Source organism: Bolinopsis microptera, chromosome 1 (assembly GCF_026151205.1).
Source record: "Bolinopsis microptera isolate Bmic1 chromosome 1, MBARI_Bmic_1.0, whole genome shotgun sequence".
NCBI lineage: Eukaryota > Metazoa > Ctenophora > Tentaculata > Lobata > Bolinopsidae > Bolinopsis > Bolinopsis microptera.
This window is the reverse complement of record NC_087072.1, coordinates 9,473,379-9,494,154: the sequence shown is the minus strand read 5'-3', so window position 1 is coordinate 9,494,154 and position 20,776 is coordinate 9,473,379. Positions and strand designations below refer to the sequence as shown.

The 20,776-nt window shown below is 38.1% G+C and overlaps 1 protein-coding gene across 1 annotated transcript; it reads left to right on the top strand.

The window, feature by feature from the left end:
- Positions 1-9,485: 9,485 nt before the first annotated feature.
- Positions 9,486-20,580, top strand: LOC134818995 (dihydrolipoyl dehydrogenase, mitochondrial-like). Its single transcript, XM_063828747.1, has 10 exons — positions 9,486-9,583; positions 10,241-10,425; positions 10,647-10,746; positions 10,972-11,144; positions 11,325-11,456; positions 11,616-11,768; positions 12,334-12,520; positions 12,819-13,009; positions 14,012-14,137; positions 17,228-20,580. Exons 1-10 carry the CDS (start codon positions 9,502-9,504, stop codon positions 17,378-17,380), a joined length of 1,482 nt encoding a protein of 493 aa, XP_063684817.1. The 5' UTR covers positions 9,486-9,501; the 3' UTR covers positions 17,381-20,580.
- The last annotated feature ends 196 nt before the right edge of the window (positions 20,581-20,776 follow it).

The window sequence follows — 20,776 nt, the reverse complement described above, 5'->3', positions numbered from 1 at the left end:
CTGTGATGATGGAGATACTATATTTGGCTCAGAAGACATCTGCGAACAAGAAGAGGAATGCAAGAATATTCAATACAGTACAGACACTTGTGCAGTATCTGATGACACGGATCATACATACACTTGCAGAACTATTTCGAAAAAAGAAATAATTGATTCCAACCGTCTGTGTGATAAGGTCTGTGATTGTTTTATGTGTGATGATGAGGCAATTTGTAACGGGTTTACCTATGGGATCTTATGCACTTATAAAAATCCTAAATCACCAATTACCAATTACCAATCAGCATATTTCATATGTGACGGCGAAGCTCAATGTTTTGATGGAACAGATGAAATGAACTGTCAGGAAGGGCCAATGTGTAAGCAGAGACTGAAAGGCAGTGATGTCACAAGACCTATCGTAAATGGCACAAGATGTGCTCCCTTGTTTCTGAATAAACCATATTGTGAAGACTACTCTGACCAACTGAACTGCACAGACCCCTCAATTGCAAACCTAACATGTTTTAGAGGCGGCTACCCTGTCTCTGTTGCTGACAGAATGAGATGTCATGGAATCCCAGGTCTGCGACTTTGTGATGACGGCTTTGAAGACATGTGCGTCATCACAAAGTTGGATCTTTCAATTGATATCACTTGTAAGATCCACAAACACCAACTTTGTGATGAAGCAAAGGATTGTATTAGCGGAGCAGACGAGTTGCATGTCACTTGCCGTACTTGGAGCAAGTCTGTATGTAAGAGAGCATTTGGTATGAAGAACAGAGTATTAAAAGTACCTATGAGCTGGATAAATGACGGATACAAGGACTGTAAAGATGGTATAGATGAAGGAGTAGTTTACCCAACCTGCGGTCTAACCCCAGCCACAATGAGACTCAAGAAAGATGATGAAGAATGTGGAGAGGTCTTCCTCTGCGGTTTTGGACATATAGAATTTGAGTTTCTGTGTGACCAAGATAACACTTGCGGTAATGAAAATGTGCTCTGCCGCAAAGCATTCCATTCTCCAAGGATCGACCAAAAGATAGATAACTATAACAACCACCTGTCTGTTTCGTACTGTCTAAAAGGTTTGGACAAACTTTCTTACTTAGCAGGAAATTGTTCGGAGAAAGATTTAGGATACCTAGGCTATGAACTTCTTGGAAGAACACAGCTCCTCTTGAATGTTCCAGAAACAAAGTTTGACTGCAAATATGTGTACGGTGAGATGTATGTCTATCTTGCCTGCATAGGCCAGTGTGCCACTTCCATTTGTCCACTTGAGGATCCTCTAAGACATGATTCCTGTCTTGGGCAGTACCCTTCAAGAGTTTACACACTCGCGGATAACAACTTTCTGACCTTTCTTCTGCCGTATGGAGACAACAAATACCACAACAATTTTTTTCCTTGTGAAAATGGCAGATGTATTCCGTTCGAGCAGGTTTGTAACTTGGCAGACGATTGTGAGGATTTTTCCGACGAAATATTGTGTAATAACCATTTTCAGTGCCCAAATGATACAGAATATATCCCTCTTTCTAGTGTCTGCGATGGGAAACCAGACTGCGATGACTATTCAGACGAATGTAATGACAGATGCAATGTACGGATCATTGAGAATACTGTTCTCACAACTGTAGCCTGGCTTTTAGGCTCATTAGCGACACTTTTGAACCTCATCATCATCATTAGGGGGATGTATACTTTAAGAAAAGCTTCAACAGTGGCAATGCTTCTTAACAAACTTCTCATCCTCCTCATAGCATTTGGTGATCTTTTGATAGGGATATATCTTTTAGCTATATCTATCTATCATGAATTGCAATACCATAGTTATTGCCCCAACAGATTTGAATGGTTAACCAGTAGATCATGCGCTTTCATGGGCATCATCAATACTGTGGGCTCTCAGCTATCACTCTTTTCAATGACAGTCTTGAGTTTGAGCAGGTTATTGAGAGTGAACAAATTATCTATCAGCGATGAAACGAATTTAAAATCGAGCATTTCCGTATCTTTGATAGGTGCCCTAATTGTTATAGCTTCCTGTTTAATGGCAGCAGTGCCCTTATTTGAGCCCTTTGACGACTACTTCGTCAACGGAATTAACTATCCCGGAAGCCCACTTTTCGTCGGATCTGTAACTAAATCTGAACATCTCGAGATTTTTGAAGAATACTTTGGAAGGATGAGAAATAAAGATCTCTCATGGAAAAACATAGACAGATTGGTCGTGAGTATGTTTAGTGAAGAGTATGGAGGAATTACCAGGAACCAGGTTCATTTCTATGGGAACGCAGGAGTATGCATCTTCAAATATTTTGTCACTTCTGATGATCCTCAACGGATTTATGTTTGGTGTACACTGCTTCTTAACATCACATGCTTTGCAGTGATTACCGTGGCTTATATTATCATTAATTTCATATCAGCCAGATCATCGAATCAATGTGCTAACAATAATGGAAACGAGCAACTTAGAAATAGAAGCAAGCGACTTCAAAGAAAAATAACGCTAATCATTGGGACAGATTTCTGTTGCTGGATACCATTTATTGTCATGTGTTTTCTCCACTCTTTGGAAGTGACAGACGCTAGTCCTTATTACTCCCTGTTTTCCATTGTCGTCCTGCCCATTAACTCAGTCATCAATCCTCTGCTATACGATGAAACTGTTAGTGTATTGTTATCAAAAATACTTAGGGTATTAAGAGAACAATTTAGAACAGAAGCTCCTGTGGCTGTCGTGACTGGTGAGATAGAGATGAATCCAATTCAAACTCAAGATACTTCACCCGTGAGAGAGACAACAGTTGCTCCAGGAGAAATACCACCAGCGATGACTCCTCCAGAACACGACTATAAAACGCCAGAAAATCTCGGATCGAATGTTCAGTTACAAAGCAGTGTTCAACAAGAACCCAAGGGTGGCGAGGATGTAACCAATTGCTAACCAAAGATGACCAAAGCTAGACTCTAGAGCTTGTGTTGTTTCTGAAATATTCAAGTACGGTGTATCATTTAATATAATTTCCGCTTTAAGGCGATCAACACTTCGACTAGGTATAACTGTAACTGCAATGTTGGATTTGTTGACGTTAGGCGGAAATTAAAACTTGTGGTATTGGTCGGACTAAACGCAATGTAGTGTCAGTTAATCAACCCTGTGATGAGGTCCTCCTTTGCAGGAACGACCAGACAGCCTTCGTAGAGTTTAAAGATCTCTGTGATGGTATTGATACTTGTGGGCACGAGGAAGGTATCTGTAAGAGCTCACATATTATCACATCCACATTTAACAAAGCATTGACTGTTAATAAAGTAGCGGGAATTGAGAAGGTTTTCTTTATTGCTTGCCTGGTCTTGAGAGCCTGCAGGAGATTGCAGGGCAATGTGTTGTCAGTGAAGTCAATCTATCAGGCATGGAGGTCTTCCGAGTCAAATCAGTTTTAACAATTTTCCGTCCTAATAAAACTATCAACTGCGATCATACCTTTGGAGAAATCTACGTGACACTGAGTTGTGCAGGGTATTGTGAAGACTCTATTTGCCCCTTGAAAAACAAGATCCAATACAATTCTTGTCCTCAGCAATATCTTAAGAGAATATACACCGTGGCTGACAATTCTTTCATTTCGTTCGTCACTAAATCAGGTAATCATTACAAAAACGATTACTTCCGCTGTGAGAGTAACATTTGCTTAAACTATAACCAAGTCTGCAATGTGGTGAATGATTGTGGGGACGGCTCTGATGAAGTTACAAAGCAGTGTTCAACAAATTGCTTTGATCGCGAATGCAGTTATGATCAAAAGAAAATTAAGGAAATTATAAAAAAGGTAGATATACAAAAATAATAAAAATTTTTAGCTAGACTAGATATATTAACTTGCTCTCAGAAGCATAGATCTTTAATTTAAATTATTGTTAATGTTTTGAGGGGGGAGGAGAATGATGGATAATTCATGGACAAAAAGAGACTGAGAGTAGAGTTTTAGATGAGTTTTATTATTGTTGATATATTAATAGTTGATATATTTTTAAATGGTTGACTGTACAAATTTACCAAGTTTCAGATTGTCAATAATAAAGAGAGAAAAGTCCAAAAAGGAAGTACAGCCAATCATTTATGTTTTTCTAGAAACTTAAATTTAAAAATAATCTTTAATTATGAGCTCTAGAGATATGTTTTCATAAATGAAAATATATGTTGTAAAGATTCATTTGATAATTTTATTCTTCAAGCACGAAACATCCTAAAAATGTATTAAATAAAATAAAATTATCTTAAAAAAGGGAGGTATGTTAGGTAATAAGATTGCATAATTATGATTAAGATAATATGGGAACAGGGGGTTTGATCGTGACCTGTCAAGGACCATTAGGGTCGGTTCATTCAAGCATGCATATAAGTGGCCGCCCTGACTTTAAATTAAAAGAAATAGGTGCAGAATATACGGGAATTTTACCATTGGTCAACCACTAGGCGAGGCAGCCGTCCATTGGTTGTAAGTCATGTGACCTAGGTCACATGACCATAGCAGGTGGACTAAGCCTCGTTAAACTATTGTAAGACCCGGTCAACTCGTGCACTAACTTAGGTTTGACGTCAAAATAGTTGTTAGTACCTGCACGCCAGGCAGGTGATTCCTAAGTTATATAAATACAGTATGTTTCGTGTTCGAAAATCAGTTATAGTTATTATCGCTTCTCAAAATAACTCGTGTTCTCTCGCCTCTCAATAAAGGTAAACTAAAAACTAGAAGAACTCAACTAGAAGTAGAAGAACTCAACCAAAAGAAACACTTAAGAAGAGCTATTAACACCAAGGCCAGGGTGGCGAGGATGTAACCAATCGCTAACCAAAGATGACCAAAGCTAGACTCTAGAGCTTGTGTTGTTTCCGAAATATTCAAGTATATCATTTTCACTTCAACTTCAAATTGAAAAGAACAAATAAAATATTCAATTGCATTTCCAAAATATATAAAAGGGGGGGTGTCACGTCCGTCTATGTCCGCTTGTCTCATAGAATCCAAAAAGGACAGGACATAGGCGGACATAGGCGGACATAGGTGGACATAGACGGACATAGGCGGACATAGGCGGACATAGACGGACATAGGCGGACATAGACGGACATATACGGACATTAGCGGACATTAATGGACACCTAAATTGCTAAATAAAATGTTCAATTTTTGCTGTTATAGGGGGGATCATGTTTTTTGTCCGTTGGGTACCCTATATTTTCAAAACGGACAAAAAATAGAGCGGACAAAGACGGACAAAAATGGACAAAAACGGACAAAAATGGAAATAACTTTTAGATGCTTCCTCCTCCTACTCTTCCTCCTCCTCCTGGGTCTTCCTGATCTTCCTCAGTCCTCTTCCTCCTCCCCTCCTCAGTCCTCCTCCTACTCCTCCTCCTCGTCCTCAGTCCTCCTCATCAGTCCTCAACAGTCCTCCTCCTCCCCAGTCCTCCTCCTCCTCCTGAGTCCTCCTCCTGGGTCAACCTCCTGGGTCCTCTTCCTCCTCTTCATCCTCCTCCTCTTCCTCCTCAGTCCTCAGTCCTCCTCAGTCCTCCTCCTCATCCTTCTCCTCAGTCCTCCATCCTCCTCCTCAGTCCTCCCCCAGTCCCCCTCCTCCTCCTCCTATTCAGTTCTCCTCCTCCTCCTCAGTCATCCTCCTCAGTCCTCCTCAGTCCTCCTCCTCCTGGGTCCTCCTCCTCTTCTTCATCCTCCTCCTCTTCCTCCTCGGTCCTCGGTCCTCCTCCTCAGTCCTCCTCCTCCTCAGTCCTCTCCCAGTCCCCCTCCTTCTCCTCCTCCTATTCAGTCCTCCTCCTGATCCTCCTCCTCCTCCTCCTCGTGTAGCACGATAACGTCAAGCTGTATGTGGCCCTTTAGTGCATCGCAAGAGCGTACAAAGGACGAAAAATGGGTAATTTATTGCTTAAAATGCCTATAACTCCTAACATATTAAATATTTTGAAATAATTCATACTGGATCCTGGATCGTAATGAACTTAGTCAGACGCAACTTTTAGTACCAAAATTATTTCAAAAATTTCAAAAATTTGTTCAAAATTTCACACCAGGGTTCACATCTGTGTTCGATTAAAAATGTTTGAAAATAATTTTCCTTTAAATCTTAAAATATTAGTACTAAAAGTTTCGTCTCAATGAGCTGATTACGATGCCATAATAATTATGTAATAATAACTGAAAATTTACTGGGCCGCGCTCAGCCTGTCATTCCGCCAAATCTATATCTATATATGATTGATTTTGGACACGAAGGGAAACACACAAATTATATTTATATATCTATATATAGTTAATGAACATAATAGCCTGGGGTCCTCAGGTAACTGAAAATGTGAAAGTTATAGGCCAAAAACTAAAACTTTGCGCAAAAAAAGCACGCGCGGCAAACAGCAAACAAGCGCCGTGTAGCATTTTAGCGAAAATTGCTACACGGTGGATTTATTTTATTCACATTTTTGGACAACTTTTGGTACCAAATTTATCGAAATCGGAGAAAAAAAGTTCTTTGCTCGCGCTTTTGCTCTAACCAGAGCTGAGCCCTTTCGCTTGCAGTAGCGCGCGACCGCCGTACGCGTAGGCACATGGCTATGTGAACTCACGCTTGGCGCTTATTGCACTGACTAGCCGGCTAGGCCGCGCCGGCGTTCGACGTAATGGCTAATTCCTAAATCGAACGCGTTCGATTTAATTTTTGCGTTCGATCTAATTACATTTTGGTGACGGTAAAAAAATTACAAATATACAATATATATACATATCGTAATACTAAAAGTAATTGGAGGACTTCGACGCTTCGACGCGCCGCGCGAACTAGCATTCTTGCTTCGCATCGTCGTCGATCGTTGCTCTGCTTCGCAGAATCAAACCAGGGAGCATGGGGAACAAAGCTTATAGTCTTTTGGACCAAAGGTGCATGTTCATCGAGGACACTACCAATACATTGTTCACAAGATTCAACAAAGCAGTCTGCCAATTCATAGTCAGAGGAACACATCAGCAAATCAATTGCCAACTGATCACAATCCACGGTTTTAAGCTGTCTAGTGTTGATTGTTTTAGGAGCTTTGAGGTTAGTTTGAAACTTCTTGGTGGCAAATATAATGGGGAAGTGATCACTCAGGGTACAGTTTTTCAGGATTTCAATTGTAGACGTTTCAATCAAGTTACTCTGGTCAAAGAGCAGGTCAATAGTTCCTCCACTCATGTGGGTCGGATTTTCAATAAGTTGCTTGAAACCATAAGATGAGGTGGTCTGCAGCAGTTCAGTTGAGTTTACAGTAATTGACTCTGTGTGAATATTGAAATTTGAAATCTCCTCCAATTATTATATAGTCACTTTTCAGACTTGCAGAACCCAATAAGTCATCAAGTTCCTCAAAGAACTTCTTTGAGACAGGGCCAGTTCGATAGATGCATAGGACAAGGATCTTCATGTCAGGAGTGCACTTTATAGATCCAGCGATGAATTCAAAGGTTGTCAGGTTCGGAACTTTCAAATTAACAACAGAGAAATGTAATGCCATGTTGTAAATCAGAGCAGTGCCACCACCTCTGTTCTTTGCTCTGAAATCATGAACAATACTGTAGCCATATGATTTTATAACTGCTGTTGTAGTATTGCCTTGGTCAGATAACCATGTTTCAGTTACAATAGCAACGTCTACATCATGGTCTTGAAGTAAGCACATAATGTCGTCACACTTATTATTAAGACTTCTAGTATTCCAGATCATATATCGAAGTTGATGCAATTTCTTTGGTTTGGAGGAAACTAGTTTTTTGAATAATAAGATAGGGAGGCTTTAAGTTTCTCTTGCTGAACCCGGTAAGAAGGACACTCAGTAGAAAATGCAGCATGTTTACATAAATCATCAGGTGAGCCAGACTTTTTTGCAGATGTTTATAGTATCTCCAGAGGTTCCCAGTTGTCGGGGATATGTAATGATTGGTTCCCAGTTCGGAGCTGATTGGATTTCCCAAACTTACATGTTAATTAGCTAACAGGTCATTTAGCCAGACATGAAGAACTTCTGAGTCATCAACTTCTCTTCTGGGAACCCCTTCAAGGACATCGTCGAAAGGGAGACCACACCTCACATATATTGACATCCTTCGGAAGGACACAGGGCTTGACGACAGCAAGGAGATTAACAAACTCATGCTGGATAGACAGATTTGGAAAAAAACTATCTCTGTTTGGACGTTGAAGCCGCTCTAAGTCGAGTAAGTCAAGTAGTTAACCAGGTGAAATTGAAAGGTTCCCAGTTGTCCGTCAGCTGTTGTAATTAGCAGAGCACAATACATAGGTAACGGAAATGGTCCATTGCTACCAATCAAACTTTAAACAATCAAATATATACACACAAATTTTCCAAACATCATCTACTCCATCATCGGGGCAGGGGTGAGGTAGTACGAGACTTCTGATTGAGGGGTGTCATGTTTGATATCAATCCTCTTTCCTCTGTACCCACAAAGAGCGATTAGAGCTGTTCTTAGCATAGCAAATCTTATCCTCGTTCTTACATGCCTTACAGCTTACCTCTCCTTCCTTTTTCTGGCTGATTATAATTCAATCGAAACTGCATTTCTATTTTTTTATTGCAAACGCAATGAAATATACATCTAGTGTAACCAGCATGCTACAATGCATGTATGAAAGAACCCTCGTCCAAATACCGTATAAATACAGTCCATGCAAAGATGTTGAGTTTAATTTCTGCAGTTATTTGATTGATTGTCTCTTCACACAATTTATTGGTATACAAGATTCTTCTTCTTTATCTTTGATAAGACCACATCTTGGATACTGTATACAGTTGTGGAATCCATCTGCTGCTCATCGTAGTTGGCGGATCACCCTTGAGTTGGAAGCTGTCCAACGCCAATTCACACGGTTAATCGAGGGTATTGGCACCAGTGGCGTAACGTTGCCTGTTGGCGCCCCGCCAAAAAATTAGTTTAGAGTTACAGAAGTCTAATAGAATGTTGATATTGTCTTGCAAGGCCTTGGGACTTACGGAAAGTAGGACAAGATCGTCAACCCAGAGCAGATGTGATATTAGGACGTCAGCTAGAATAGGATAATCACCAACAGATTTTAGGAGAGATGACAAGTCGTTGATATAGATTTTTAAAAGGTCCGGTGACAGGGGGTGTCCCTGCTCTGTTCCTTTTCCAATGTCAATATTAGGGGACAAGAGTTTGGAGATTTTTATATGAGCTATTATAAATTGAGTTTCTATACATATCACTTAGGCAATTGGAGAAGTTTCCAGTTATTCCAAGGCATGTGATTTTGTGCAGAAGGAGGTCCTTACAAACAGTGTCAAAGGCCTTTCTTAGATCAACAAAGCATGCATAGAGGCAAGCTTTCTTAACCTTGGTATATTTGTCAATGACTGTCCTATGATATGTGATTCACAACAGCTGTAGTTAATAATAATCAAAATCTTTAGCTAGGATGCAGTGCGTTAGATCTGCACTTCTTTCTTCGCGTGCAAGGCATTTCCCTTTACGCTCCTTCTCTTCATCTACCATATCAGGTCAGTACATTTGATTAATAAGATATTTTAACTCTTAATATATTATAAATACTGACGGCCCCAACGTTAATGTGGCTGTTGAGTGTTGCTATGTGTTGGTTCAGCAAAATTAATTATTATATAATCAAGTTTATTTTTCTTGTGTAGTTAGTTGTCATTCGGCCACACGATAAGCAACTTATATTGCAGTACCTTTTTTCAATTAGTATATTAAAATATGTCATTGTAATTTTGCATGGCTGAAATGTAACACTTGATTTATATATTATATAGCTAGCTATACAAACAAAATTTTGGAATAGCTAGCTAGCTGTAGCTATGCGCCTGTTTCCACTCTAACATCTCCAAAAGTGCATTAATATGATCATTTCAACCTTACAATCCTAAAGGCAACTTTATCTGTGCTCAGCTATGTTTTGTTCGATAAGCTCCATTTTAATCGTTTCAATAATATCTAATTTTGTGTGAGTTTTTGACTTTGAATTGATAACACTTATTATATTATATATTTTTGAGTAAACATTGGCTGGTACTTCGGGCCGGTCCCCAACAAAAAAGTAATTAATTGAATTTTCAAACTCTTAAAAAATGTCTATTTTTTAATTTCCATCCTAAACTATTTTAGCAAAATATGATGACATATTTCAAACCTTTCAGATTCAGATTTGGTGGTCATAGGTTCCGGTCCTGGGGGTTATGTGGCTGCTATTAAAGCAGCTCAACTGGGCTTGAAGACTGTATGTGTCGAGAAGGGTGCTACGTTTGGAGGAACTTGTTTGAACGTGGGCTGCATCCCTAGCAAAGCTCTCCTTAATAATTCTCACTATTATCACGCAGCCAAGGTAAAAATAAGTACTAGCTTTTGGGTTTTCTATGTTTTTGCTACACAATGTAATAGGAATGAGCTATACAAGTGTAAAGTATTTTGTATTTTGTATTACATTATATTGTGGAAATTTCCGGCACATTTCCTGAATAATGAATTCTTAATGACAGTGAAATTTTATTACTTTCTAGTTTATCGAACATTTTCACAATGCCTAACATATAATCATGATTACAGACCGATTTTGCCAGCAGAGGGATAAAAGTTGAAAATGTAGAAGTTGACCTACCAGTTATGATGAAGGCAAAAGAAAACAGTGTCTCTGCTCTGACAGCAGGTTCATCTAATTTATATTTCAGAACATTAAAACTAACAACTAATTTGATGTGCTCTTTGAGCTTAAAATTTTATATAAAAATAATCTACATTCTACATGCCATTAAAATATATCATGTGCTCTATTAACTGTAATAAAAGCTGAATGAAATGTTTCCTTATACCACTAACATACAATTGTTTACTTTTGATTTGTGTAGCTATACTGACCTGTGAATATATCCAGGTATTGCTGGACTATTCAAGAAGAATGGGATCACATCAGTACACGGTCACGGGACAATTGTCACACCAAACCAGGTGATCGTTAAGAACAATGACGGGGGCAGGACGACAATCAACACTAAAAATATTCTCATTGCTACTGGTTCAGAAGTTACTCCCTTTCCTGGTATAGAGGTAATTTAACGTAGATCTGCATTCGGCGTCGTACCTCATGCTATTAATGTGGAGACGGAAGTAATCATTTGAATTTTATTTTTACTTGCTTGACTCAAGTTGCTTATTTTATCCAATATCCATGTATCAATATATAATGACCTGATAACAATCAACATTTCATGCATACATTCTGTACAGGTAGATGAAGAAACTATAGTGTCTTCAACCGGAGCACTGTCTCTAAAGGAAATCCCTAAGACACTTACACTAATAGGTGCTGGTGTTATCGGAGTTGAGCTGGGGTCGGTCTGGCAGCGGCTTGGTGCTAAGGTTAGCTCCAACATCAAACTTTCATTATTTACATTGATTTTCTCTTGATTCTACAATTATTCTTGTTCCAATCTCGAACAAATCTAGTGAAAACTGATTATAACTAAACTTCAAAGTTGTGTTAAAAGTGTTTTTAAAAGTATAAAATTACAATTTCAGGTCACAGCTGTAGAGTTTTTGGGTAATATTGGCGGTGTAGGGATTGATTTGGAGGTGGCTAAGAACTTCCAGAGATCCTTAGGTAAACAGGGCATGAAGTTTAAATTGAACACAAAGGTATTGTCAGCAGAAAGAACTCCTGAAGGCATTAAGGTACGTGGTCCCTGGCCCTCCATTAAGGTACGTGGTCCCTCCATTGAGGTATGACGATTGAAATCGCTCTGTCAATAATTTCCTGTAAAGTGCAGTTCTCTCAGCCGTCATATGTGTGCCTTCATTGTGCCCAGAAAATTCAATTAAATTGTTCATTATTAGTTGAAGAAGCCACTCCCTCCTATACCCTATAGCTACCCTATATTTGCGTCTTGTAATTCAACATTTATTTGAAACATTTTGGGTCACAGCACTTTCGCAAATTCTTACAATCGGAAAAATGTCGACATGTTTTTGTCATGATCTAGATGTAAAATTTTCAATCTTCGCCACTTTCGCCATTTGCTCCATTATCATCAATAAAATGATGTTATTTTCGCCGTTTTTCCTGTTTCTTCATTGTCTCTTCGAAGGCAAAACATTTAAAATATTTAAATGAATATTATGTCATAGTAGCCATCATCAGATTTGAAAATTGCCATCTTCTCCGCAAAAACGTTTATTAAACAAAGGATATTTATAAAGTTTCGACATTTAACATAATGTAATACTGTGAACCTTGCAGGTAAAAACAGAAAACAAGAAGGGCAAGATAGAGGAACTGGTATCAGACGTTGTCCTGGTATGTATAGGACGGCGGCCTTTCCTGGACGGTCTTGGACTGGATAACATTGGTGTTACAGTAGACAACAGAAGCAGAATCCCTGTCAATGAACGTTTCCAGACCAACATACCCAACATTTACGCCATTGGTAAGATTTTGAACTACTTAGCATTTATATTACTTAGCACTTACGTAAAACGCCCGCTCCCCTCTTTGCTTTATTAAAATCTAATCGTAGCTCACTACCGTCACATATCACTTAGTTCTAGCTTCCCTAGTATTAGTGGGTGACCCTCCATTATAGTAAACTGCTCGTCTGTGTGTCAATATATAATCGAGATAACACGATCCGTAAACTGCTTTACTTGACTCTTGATTATTAAATAAACTGCTAGATGCTTTTTGCTGTCCTAAGTTAAACCCTGGTGACAGATCTTGGTGTTCAGGTGACGTGATAGATGGTCCCATGTTAGCCCACAAGGCTGAAGACGAAGGTATTATCTGTGTAGAGGGTATGGTGGGTGGTGTACCTCACATTAACTACGACTGTGTTCCCAGTGTCATATACACTCATCCTGAGGTTGCTTGGGTTGGCAAGTCTGAGGAACAGGTCAAAGAATTGGGTATTCCTTACAAGGTAAGAGAAATCTAGGGGTCACTAATTGGTTCTTTCTTTTGATTGTTCGTGGCTTAAATGTTTGTTTTTAGAGATTGGACATTGTTATAGGTATCGCTGTCGCATTGCGATCAACCGTCATGACGGGTGTATTTTCATGATATTCGAACTGTTACTATATTATTATATTAACTTGACGATTTAATTAACATATGGTTTAAACTCGGCTTGGGTTACATAATTCAAAATTCATTTTAATCCAGTATCGCGAGAATCGAACCAAATTATTTGTTCGCTTACACAAATCTTCATTGGACGTGCTTTTAATAGCACACAGTATTTTCTGCAGATGCATATAATAAAACATTACTAGGTTACAACATAAATATATTCATGAACTCAAACATTTGTGATCCTCTTAATAATTTAACGTAGAATATTCCATATATATCTAAAGAAACCGGCATATAATAATATGTACATCTGTTACATAATATATGGATTCTTAGTTAAATTTTAAATATCTAAATGGATATAATAATCACATTTTGATTAGCAATCTCAGTAGACAAAGCTCGCTGGTCTTCATCCCCTTATTAGCCTTCCTTTCAGAAATCTTGGGATCCATAATTATTGCTTTTGTCATTTGAAGCCCTGAATATTGACTAATTGATGCACTGGAAGCTCTGCTCATTTGAAGCCTTTCGCGTTTTTAGATTTTCTGACGACTTTTCTGAATTTCTTTACGTTCCTTTTGTGTAAGTTTAGATTTGAGACCATATCACGTACTGATACTAGAGCACGCTTCAATTTATACAATAAATATTTTAGTATACAATTTCCCATACATTTCTTATACAATACAAGTTGAGAAATGATAGCTATTTAGTGGATTTCTTCATTCACGGTCTTTCGCCTATTTAAACTCAAATATATGTATAATATCCTAATGATTAATGTGCAATTATGCTAATAATTAACGTGTAATGGCCCGGTAATTAACGTGTAATAACCTTCTGTCAGATAGGAACATTCCCGATGGCAGCTAACAGCAGGAGTAAGACTAACATGGACACTGACGGTCTAGTTAAAGTAATCGCTCACAAGGATACTGACAGACTTCTGGGCATACACATCGTCTGCAGTGTGGTAAGTATTAGGAGTCAATTAAATTTATAATCATTTAACTTGGCCAGGCTGTCGGTTAGCTAGTTAGTCTGTAAATACGTCTGTCAGTTGTTCATTTTACAATTTACATGTCAGTTGTGTGTGTCTGGTGTTGTATCCTGTCAAACAATATCGGGGGTATGTTTGGTTTTCAGATGTTGACACTTGGTGTTCTTGACAAGATCTGTCACGTGACAAGATAAAGATCTGTCACGTGACAAGATGAAGATCTGTCACTTAAGCTCTGCCGACTGTCGAGTTAAAGCTTTAAAGGCCGCCTTGTGTGCCCTAATGCGAATGTAGGGAAGGCTGCATCTTGAATATTTTGTGAATACTATGCGAATATTGTACTCATTGTGAAATTAATGTCAATAATATCAATGCACTCATTGTATAAGTATCTCTGGAATTTCTACAAATTAACAGTACTAGAGAGTGCTTACTGTAGAATATAGTGCTAGGGACGAAGCCATTGGAAAGAAGGGAAACTTGTTGCACAAACTACACTAAAATAAACTCCAGCCCTGCGCTGGCTGCCAACTGCTCTAGATAAAAATGTTAGCACTTTAGCAGACGCAATGGCATGACTGGGGCTATGAAACACCGGTCACCTGTCTGTATCCGTATTGTTGTGGTGGTTGTCAATAACGACACTGCAGAGGACGTGGTAGTCTCTGGTATGTCTAGAATGTAAGGTTACCACACGCTACTTGTATAAAGTGTACAGATTAAGAGCATAATTAGACCTTGACTGGATAGACTATTATACTCCATACATTTTACGGTACATTATGTGAGATTTGTTCCGTTGCGTTGATTTGCGGGTTTTTTGTGCGATTTTCCCAGAATCCCACGCCTGTAATGTCATGCCGGTCAATTTAAACGATTTTCTTTCGTTTTATTTTGATTTGTATGTAACTATCAATTGCAAATTGCAATACTATCAATTGCAAATTGCAATACCTGCTAGGTGCTAAGTGATACTTTAGACAACCAAAATGCATCATTATATCATGGGAATTAGAGTTCTAACTCTGTAGTAATTAGCAATTGTAATTATGGATAGTTAACTACCATGTTAGCACAATTATCCACGAGTAATTAGTAATTAGTCATGGTAATGTGTCCGTATGATATTATACCCGTCATTATCAATATTAACAAGGGTAATTATCTACCGCATTATATTAAATATAATGAGATGTTAATATTATCATTACTTCAATCACGACTAAATCATTACTCATGATATATTTTTTCACTAATTCTCTCTTCCGGAATCCTAATATTATTCTTAATTGCACTCCTTAATACACTAAAACAACTAATGGTTGTGCGTACTACGTATGTATGTGCGTATACGAATCATTATTTCCATAATGGCCCAAATTTTGGCTGCATCTTCCGCTCTGAAGTATGAAATTGTATACAGCTGTACATATCAAGTCTAAATATAATAAAATAAGCTTTAATTTGTGGCTTCGTTCTGACGGCCAAAATAATGTATTTCCAGAACCACGCACAGTTCGCATATTGTTTAAAATAGACCATATTGTACCAAATCTTCCATTTTTACTGAACATGACGCCTAACTTGTTATGCTATATAATACTGCTGCGTTATACACTTTTATGCATAGTTTCCTTTCTCTGATAATCCAGCCGCCGTATAAAGCATGTAGTATAATTATGGAACATAGTTCTAATTCTTTTCTTCCACATTGTTGCACTCAGACATTTCACACTTTCTCTTAAAGTATGCAGTTATTTGTCCGGTGTTGGCTCTCTCTCTCTCTCTCTCTACAATTACAGTAGTTTGGTGGTGTCACGGAGTGCAACCATATAAGCATATATTACTACGACCAGGTGATAGTTGTATACACTAATATATATAATGAACTGTATCGTGATAGTTACTAAGTATATTCCACAACTGCTGACGTCATGTTGAAGTAGCTGTACAGCGCGCCACGACTGGCGTGTTAATATACCACCAAGTATTATATATATCAGCAGGATCTTTTAAAAAGGTCGCACTCGCACTGCGAATTGTTCAGTAAGATGCACGGTATCGAGCAGGGCTACACTACTGTATGGTTGTCATTGCTGCCGCTTTTTGTATAATATTCTCCACTATGCAATCCGGCCTTCGCATTTTTACATAATATATACACATAGAACATAATCAGGTTATATTATTGCGTTGTGACGTGTAATATTGCGTTGTGACGTGTGCCTCTTTTGCAATGGGTATGATGTTTGGACGGTATACCTTTGAAGGCTAACTTTTATCAAGTAAATAGTATTTTTTGATAGAACTACCAGTAAATAGTAGACTGTTGAATGGTAGACTCTTATTACTACTACTAGGTTCAAAGGTAAACCGGCCTACTTTACCATTTTAAAGCAGACTAAAATCTGCAAAGAATAAAGTCCTGGGTCCGTGCAATAAGTTTGCGTTATAATGTACTTTTAGTTTTCTGCTTTTGCTGCCTCGTGCAACCATATTTTGTAATATTGTGCGTAGTGTACTAAATTTCACAGTTGCAGTTTGTCAATTTATGTGTATACAACTACTGTCAGCACTTAATTGAAAAGAAAAAAACTGAACAATTGCAATGTACATGGGAAAATAGGTATTCTTTATTGCAGTCTATTGTATCCAATGCCAAATTGTTATTGCTGTACTTCATATTATCGAACTGTCTTATCATTATATCATGTCTTAATTTTATTACAATATTATACTGTTTGGTCACTATTATACCGCGTACTACTTATTGTTACTGTATTTAATCTGTGCCAATAGCCACTGTCCAAAAATTTAAACGACGTTTAGTTCAACATGTTTTTCAGTAGGCTCTCATTGCTTCATTGTGTACGATCAAACAGTTTACTCGTCTCATTCGTCCAAGTCTGTCAGTCTGTCTCACAAATATTAGTTTTTAGTTATTTCATATTTGAACTACGTTTGTGTGTCAGGTGTTTATAAATTGAGCCTTGTGGTTTTCGTTAAGTTAGAGATTACACTTTTTATGATTTGTCTTTTCACTTGAAAATATCCTACCCACAGGCAGGAGAACTTATAAACGAGGCAGCACTTGCGATGGAGTATGGCGCTTCGGCGGAGGACATCGCTCGCGTCTGTCACGCTCATCCCACCGTCAGCGAGGCGCTCAAAGAAGCTTGTGTAGCAGCTTACGCTGGCAAAGCTATTAATTTCTAATGACCAATTTTGGGTTCTTACTTTTTCTTCCACTTAATTTCCGAGATAGAGCACACCTTATACGGCGAGGTTTTTTTGTATAGAAATAACGTCTAATCAGCTAAAGATGTACGCTCCCAGAGTGTAGACGTTACAGTCCACCATCGAGCAGTTCTCCCTTCTTTATATTGGAAACTGATAACTTATTAGTTAGGTATATTGGCCAAGTGCGTCATGTCTAGATACTTATTAAACGATCTGCCACTCCGTTTTCAGATACCGATATATATGGACATTTTGGTGGTCTCTCTGCCCTGAAGTCAACTCCTGGCGTTTTTAGATCTGAAGTCTGATGAGCTCATGTTGAATAATTTACGATTGATTTTGAGTGTGCCATTTGTGTTTCTGCCTCTGTCATGTCGCCACGTTTATCATTCTGATTTGAGCGAGGGTACTCTGTGTCTTCTTCTGTTTAACAGATCATAACCCTGGAACTCCCCCAGAACTATCAAATCAGAGTAACTTGAACTTCATCAGAACATCATGCTAACTGATAGGCAGGTAGATCTGTAATCCTAACAGCTGATTGGCTGTCGGCTCTGTGGTTCTCACATATGATTGGTCAGTGCTTTCGCCAATTCTATAGTCCAGGGATGGGAGGAGTGGTGTAATTAGTTTGTGAGCTGGTGAGCACTTGTGATAGGATTAAACACACATGTATGATACCATTATATATAGTCTCCTTCTTTCTCTTCTGCTGGCTTTGATATTACTCTCATCACACGATGTCGTGCGCATTATCCCAAATAACCATAATTCTCTACTTACAACTAGATATTGTAGCCTCTGTGCTATAATTACAAATATTCTATCCATATTTATATCATGGATCTAATGTCGTCTGCCAGTTCCCTGTTATATTTATCAAGGATCTAATATTATCTGCCGATTCTCCTGCTCTCCTAGGTTATTGCTTCCAATTCTTATATTATATGTAACGCTGGACCTGCGATCATGCAAGTCATTGAACTGGTCCTGTAGTCAGTCTGTGTATCACGTGGTCAGTCTGTGTATCACGTGGTCAGCTTAGTGCTGAACTGATTAAGTAATTATACTCCAATTATTGTTTACTCAATCTCAACATTGAGTATTATATGCCTGGTGGTAATTGAATATAGATATCAGAGTCTCATATAATTCATAAAGTTGCTAAGACCCCGTAACGCCTGTTCTTACAAGTTCTTGATTTGCGTTGGTCGTCACGTTTTCGTTGGTTGCCATATATATAACTACCAAAGTTAAATATTTGTAAACCTTTTCTAAATAATGTGTCTAATAAATACTTTTTAATTTAATATTCGTTTTAGGATCATTATTCCATAGATGTTAGTTTAATTTAATTAATATTTTTTGGTGTCCAGAACCCCTGCCTCTCACTCTCAAATCAGACATTCGGACTGTAGCATAATTAAAATAGGGGAAATTGGGACACGTTATCATTTTGTAATTGCACAAGTCATCCGGTACTTAATTATTTAATAGATAATCAATTATAACGATTGTATCATACCATGTGTCATGTTCCTTCCACCTTAGTTCCAATGTTGTTATCCAAGCTGTTTATTTCAGATATCAATTAGAATTATAGTCTGTGGTTATCATGTCCATTGTTGGGCGTTCATTCGCATCTTGACCTCGCAAGACGTAGACATACCTCTCATTAATATCATGATTAACCAATTAAAATGACCATAATAATCAATCATCACTACATGTAATTATCCTACGATCGGGTAGATATGTGAGTATTATACCCAACATTGACCGGCGAACTGATAGCTACTTCAGAAGCAATGAAACTACAATCTTCTAGATAAAATGAGTCATAGTACTCATAGTACGGGTAGATATGTATTAGACTGCTGGTTTTATGACGGGTATCCTGATTCCTCACAGTCATTATGTGGTTTATGCGGAAGTCGTTAAATAACAGACTTGTCCGTGACCTGCATCACCAAACCTTGTAATGAGGCTTATTGAGACGCTTAGCCTGTACAAAATTTATCATATGATCTCTTTAAATTCTTTAATGTTTTGTTGCAAGGTTTAAATCCTGTGGTCTCCAACATGTTCTTGTCATATTTCATGAGTTTAGTTAACTTATTCAGTTACTGATGCCCATTACTTTCGCATACTGCTTTGAACCGCCTCTAAATTTAACAGAGTGTCTATTCTTCTCAAGAATCGTGACTCGGTTAAGTCCACCTGACCTCAACCAACCTACCAAGTAACGCTAAAAACCGTCCGCTATTATGTTTGTAGTTTAGCTCTTTATCTTTCCTCTATTCACTAAAGACTTGAACATGCGTCTTCTGTACTCGTCAAGCTGGCGAGCAGTTAAAGTTAGCCCTGTTCACGTGACCGTGACAAGTCCATTGGTTTATATTATGATATAGTATAGAATTGTGGTTTTCAATGAGCGATTGTGTTATGATGTGTCGTCAGCGGTAATTCTCATTCTCAGCTAATGTACACTTACATTCGTCACATATTTGAGCAGTTATCTCGCTCATTATTTAGCACATTATGCACTTTTAATTCGTGCCATTACGTGGGTCATACATAATGAAACAAGGAACGTCCTTCGTACTCACGGAAATTTCTTTTGTAACCCTTTTTCGTCTAGATTAGTGTCTAGACAGTCAACATCACGCACTGAAGATTTGAAACTTCAGCACATGTCGCTTGCACCAGATCCTTCTTAACTTTTGGGACTTTTTGATTTTGTACGACATCGCACGGGTTTGGCAGTGAGAGCATGGCCTCCAAATTTCAGGGGAGTTGACCAAGTGCAGAGTATGCCGTTAAAATATTTCATCGGTTGGTCTGGTCATTGTAAGGTCTGGACATTGTAAGCCGTCTCGTTATTCGTATTCAACCCTGACCTCAGCTCTTCAGCTGACCTGTTCTTTATTTAACCAGCTTTAAGTCGACCCTATTATATATGAGTAATGAATATGAATATGATGTACGACTGCATGATATTGTTTTAGAAAGATAAAGAGGGTTTGGTTAAATATATTTTTAGATCGGTTTGTAGACCTAGAAACTGCTTGTCCTTCGCTCGGTCGAAGTTTGAATTTTGTACCAAATGTTCAAGTTCTGTTATTTGGAATAATAATCAATTGTAATTTTTGATAAATTATTAAAATGCTTACCAATTTCTAGCTTTTGTTTGTGCATTGAGCAAATAAGCAATCAATATTTTGAGATATGTACGCTGTTTTTTCGTACTAATTTTGAAAACAAATCATGCACAACAATTTCAACTGGATACAAAATTCGAGAGTTGGGCGTTTCAGCTCAAGCACTGAAGTTATTTACTTGCTTACAGGTATCAAAATTCAACTCACACTT

Bases quoted from the DNA above. Each gene is read 5' to 3' on its own strand.
- LOC134818995 (XM_063828747.1), top strand. From the start codon at position 9,502: ATGCAGTGCGTTAGATCTGCACTTCTTTCTTCGCGTGCAAGGCATTTC. The intron at 9,584-10,240 runs GTCAGTACATTT...CAAACCTTTCAG, and splicing joins CTCTTCATCTACCATATCAG to ATTCAGATTTGGTGGTCATA. The intron at 14,138-17,227 runs GTAAGTATTAGG...TCCTACCCACAG, and splicing joins TACACATCGTCTGCAGTGTG to GCAGGAGAACTTATAAACGA.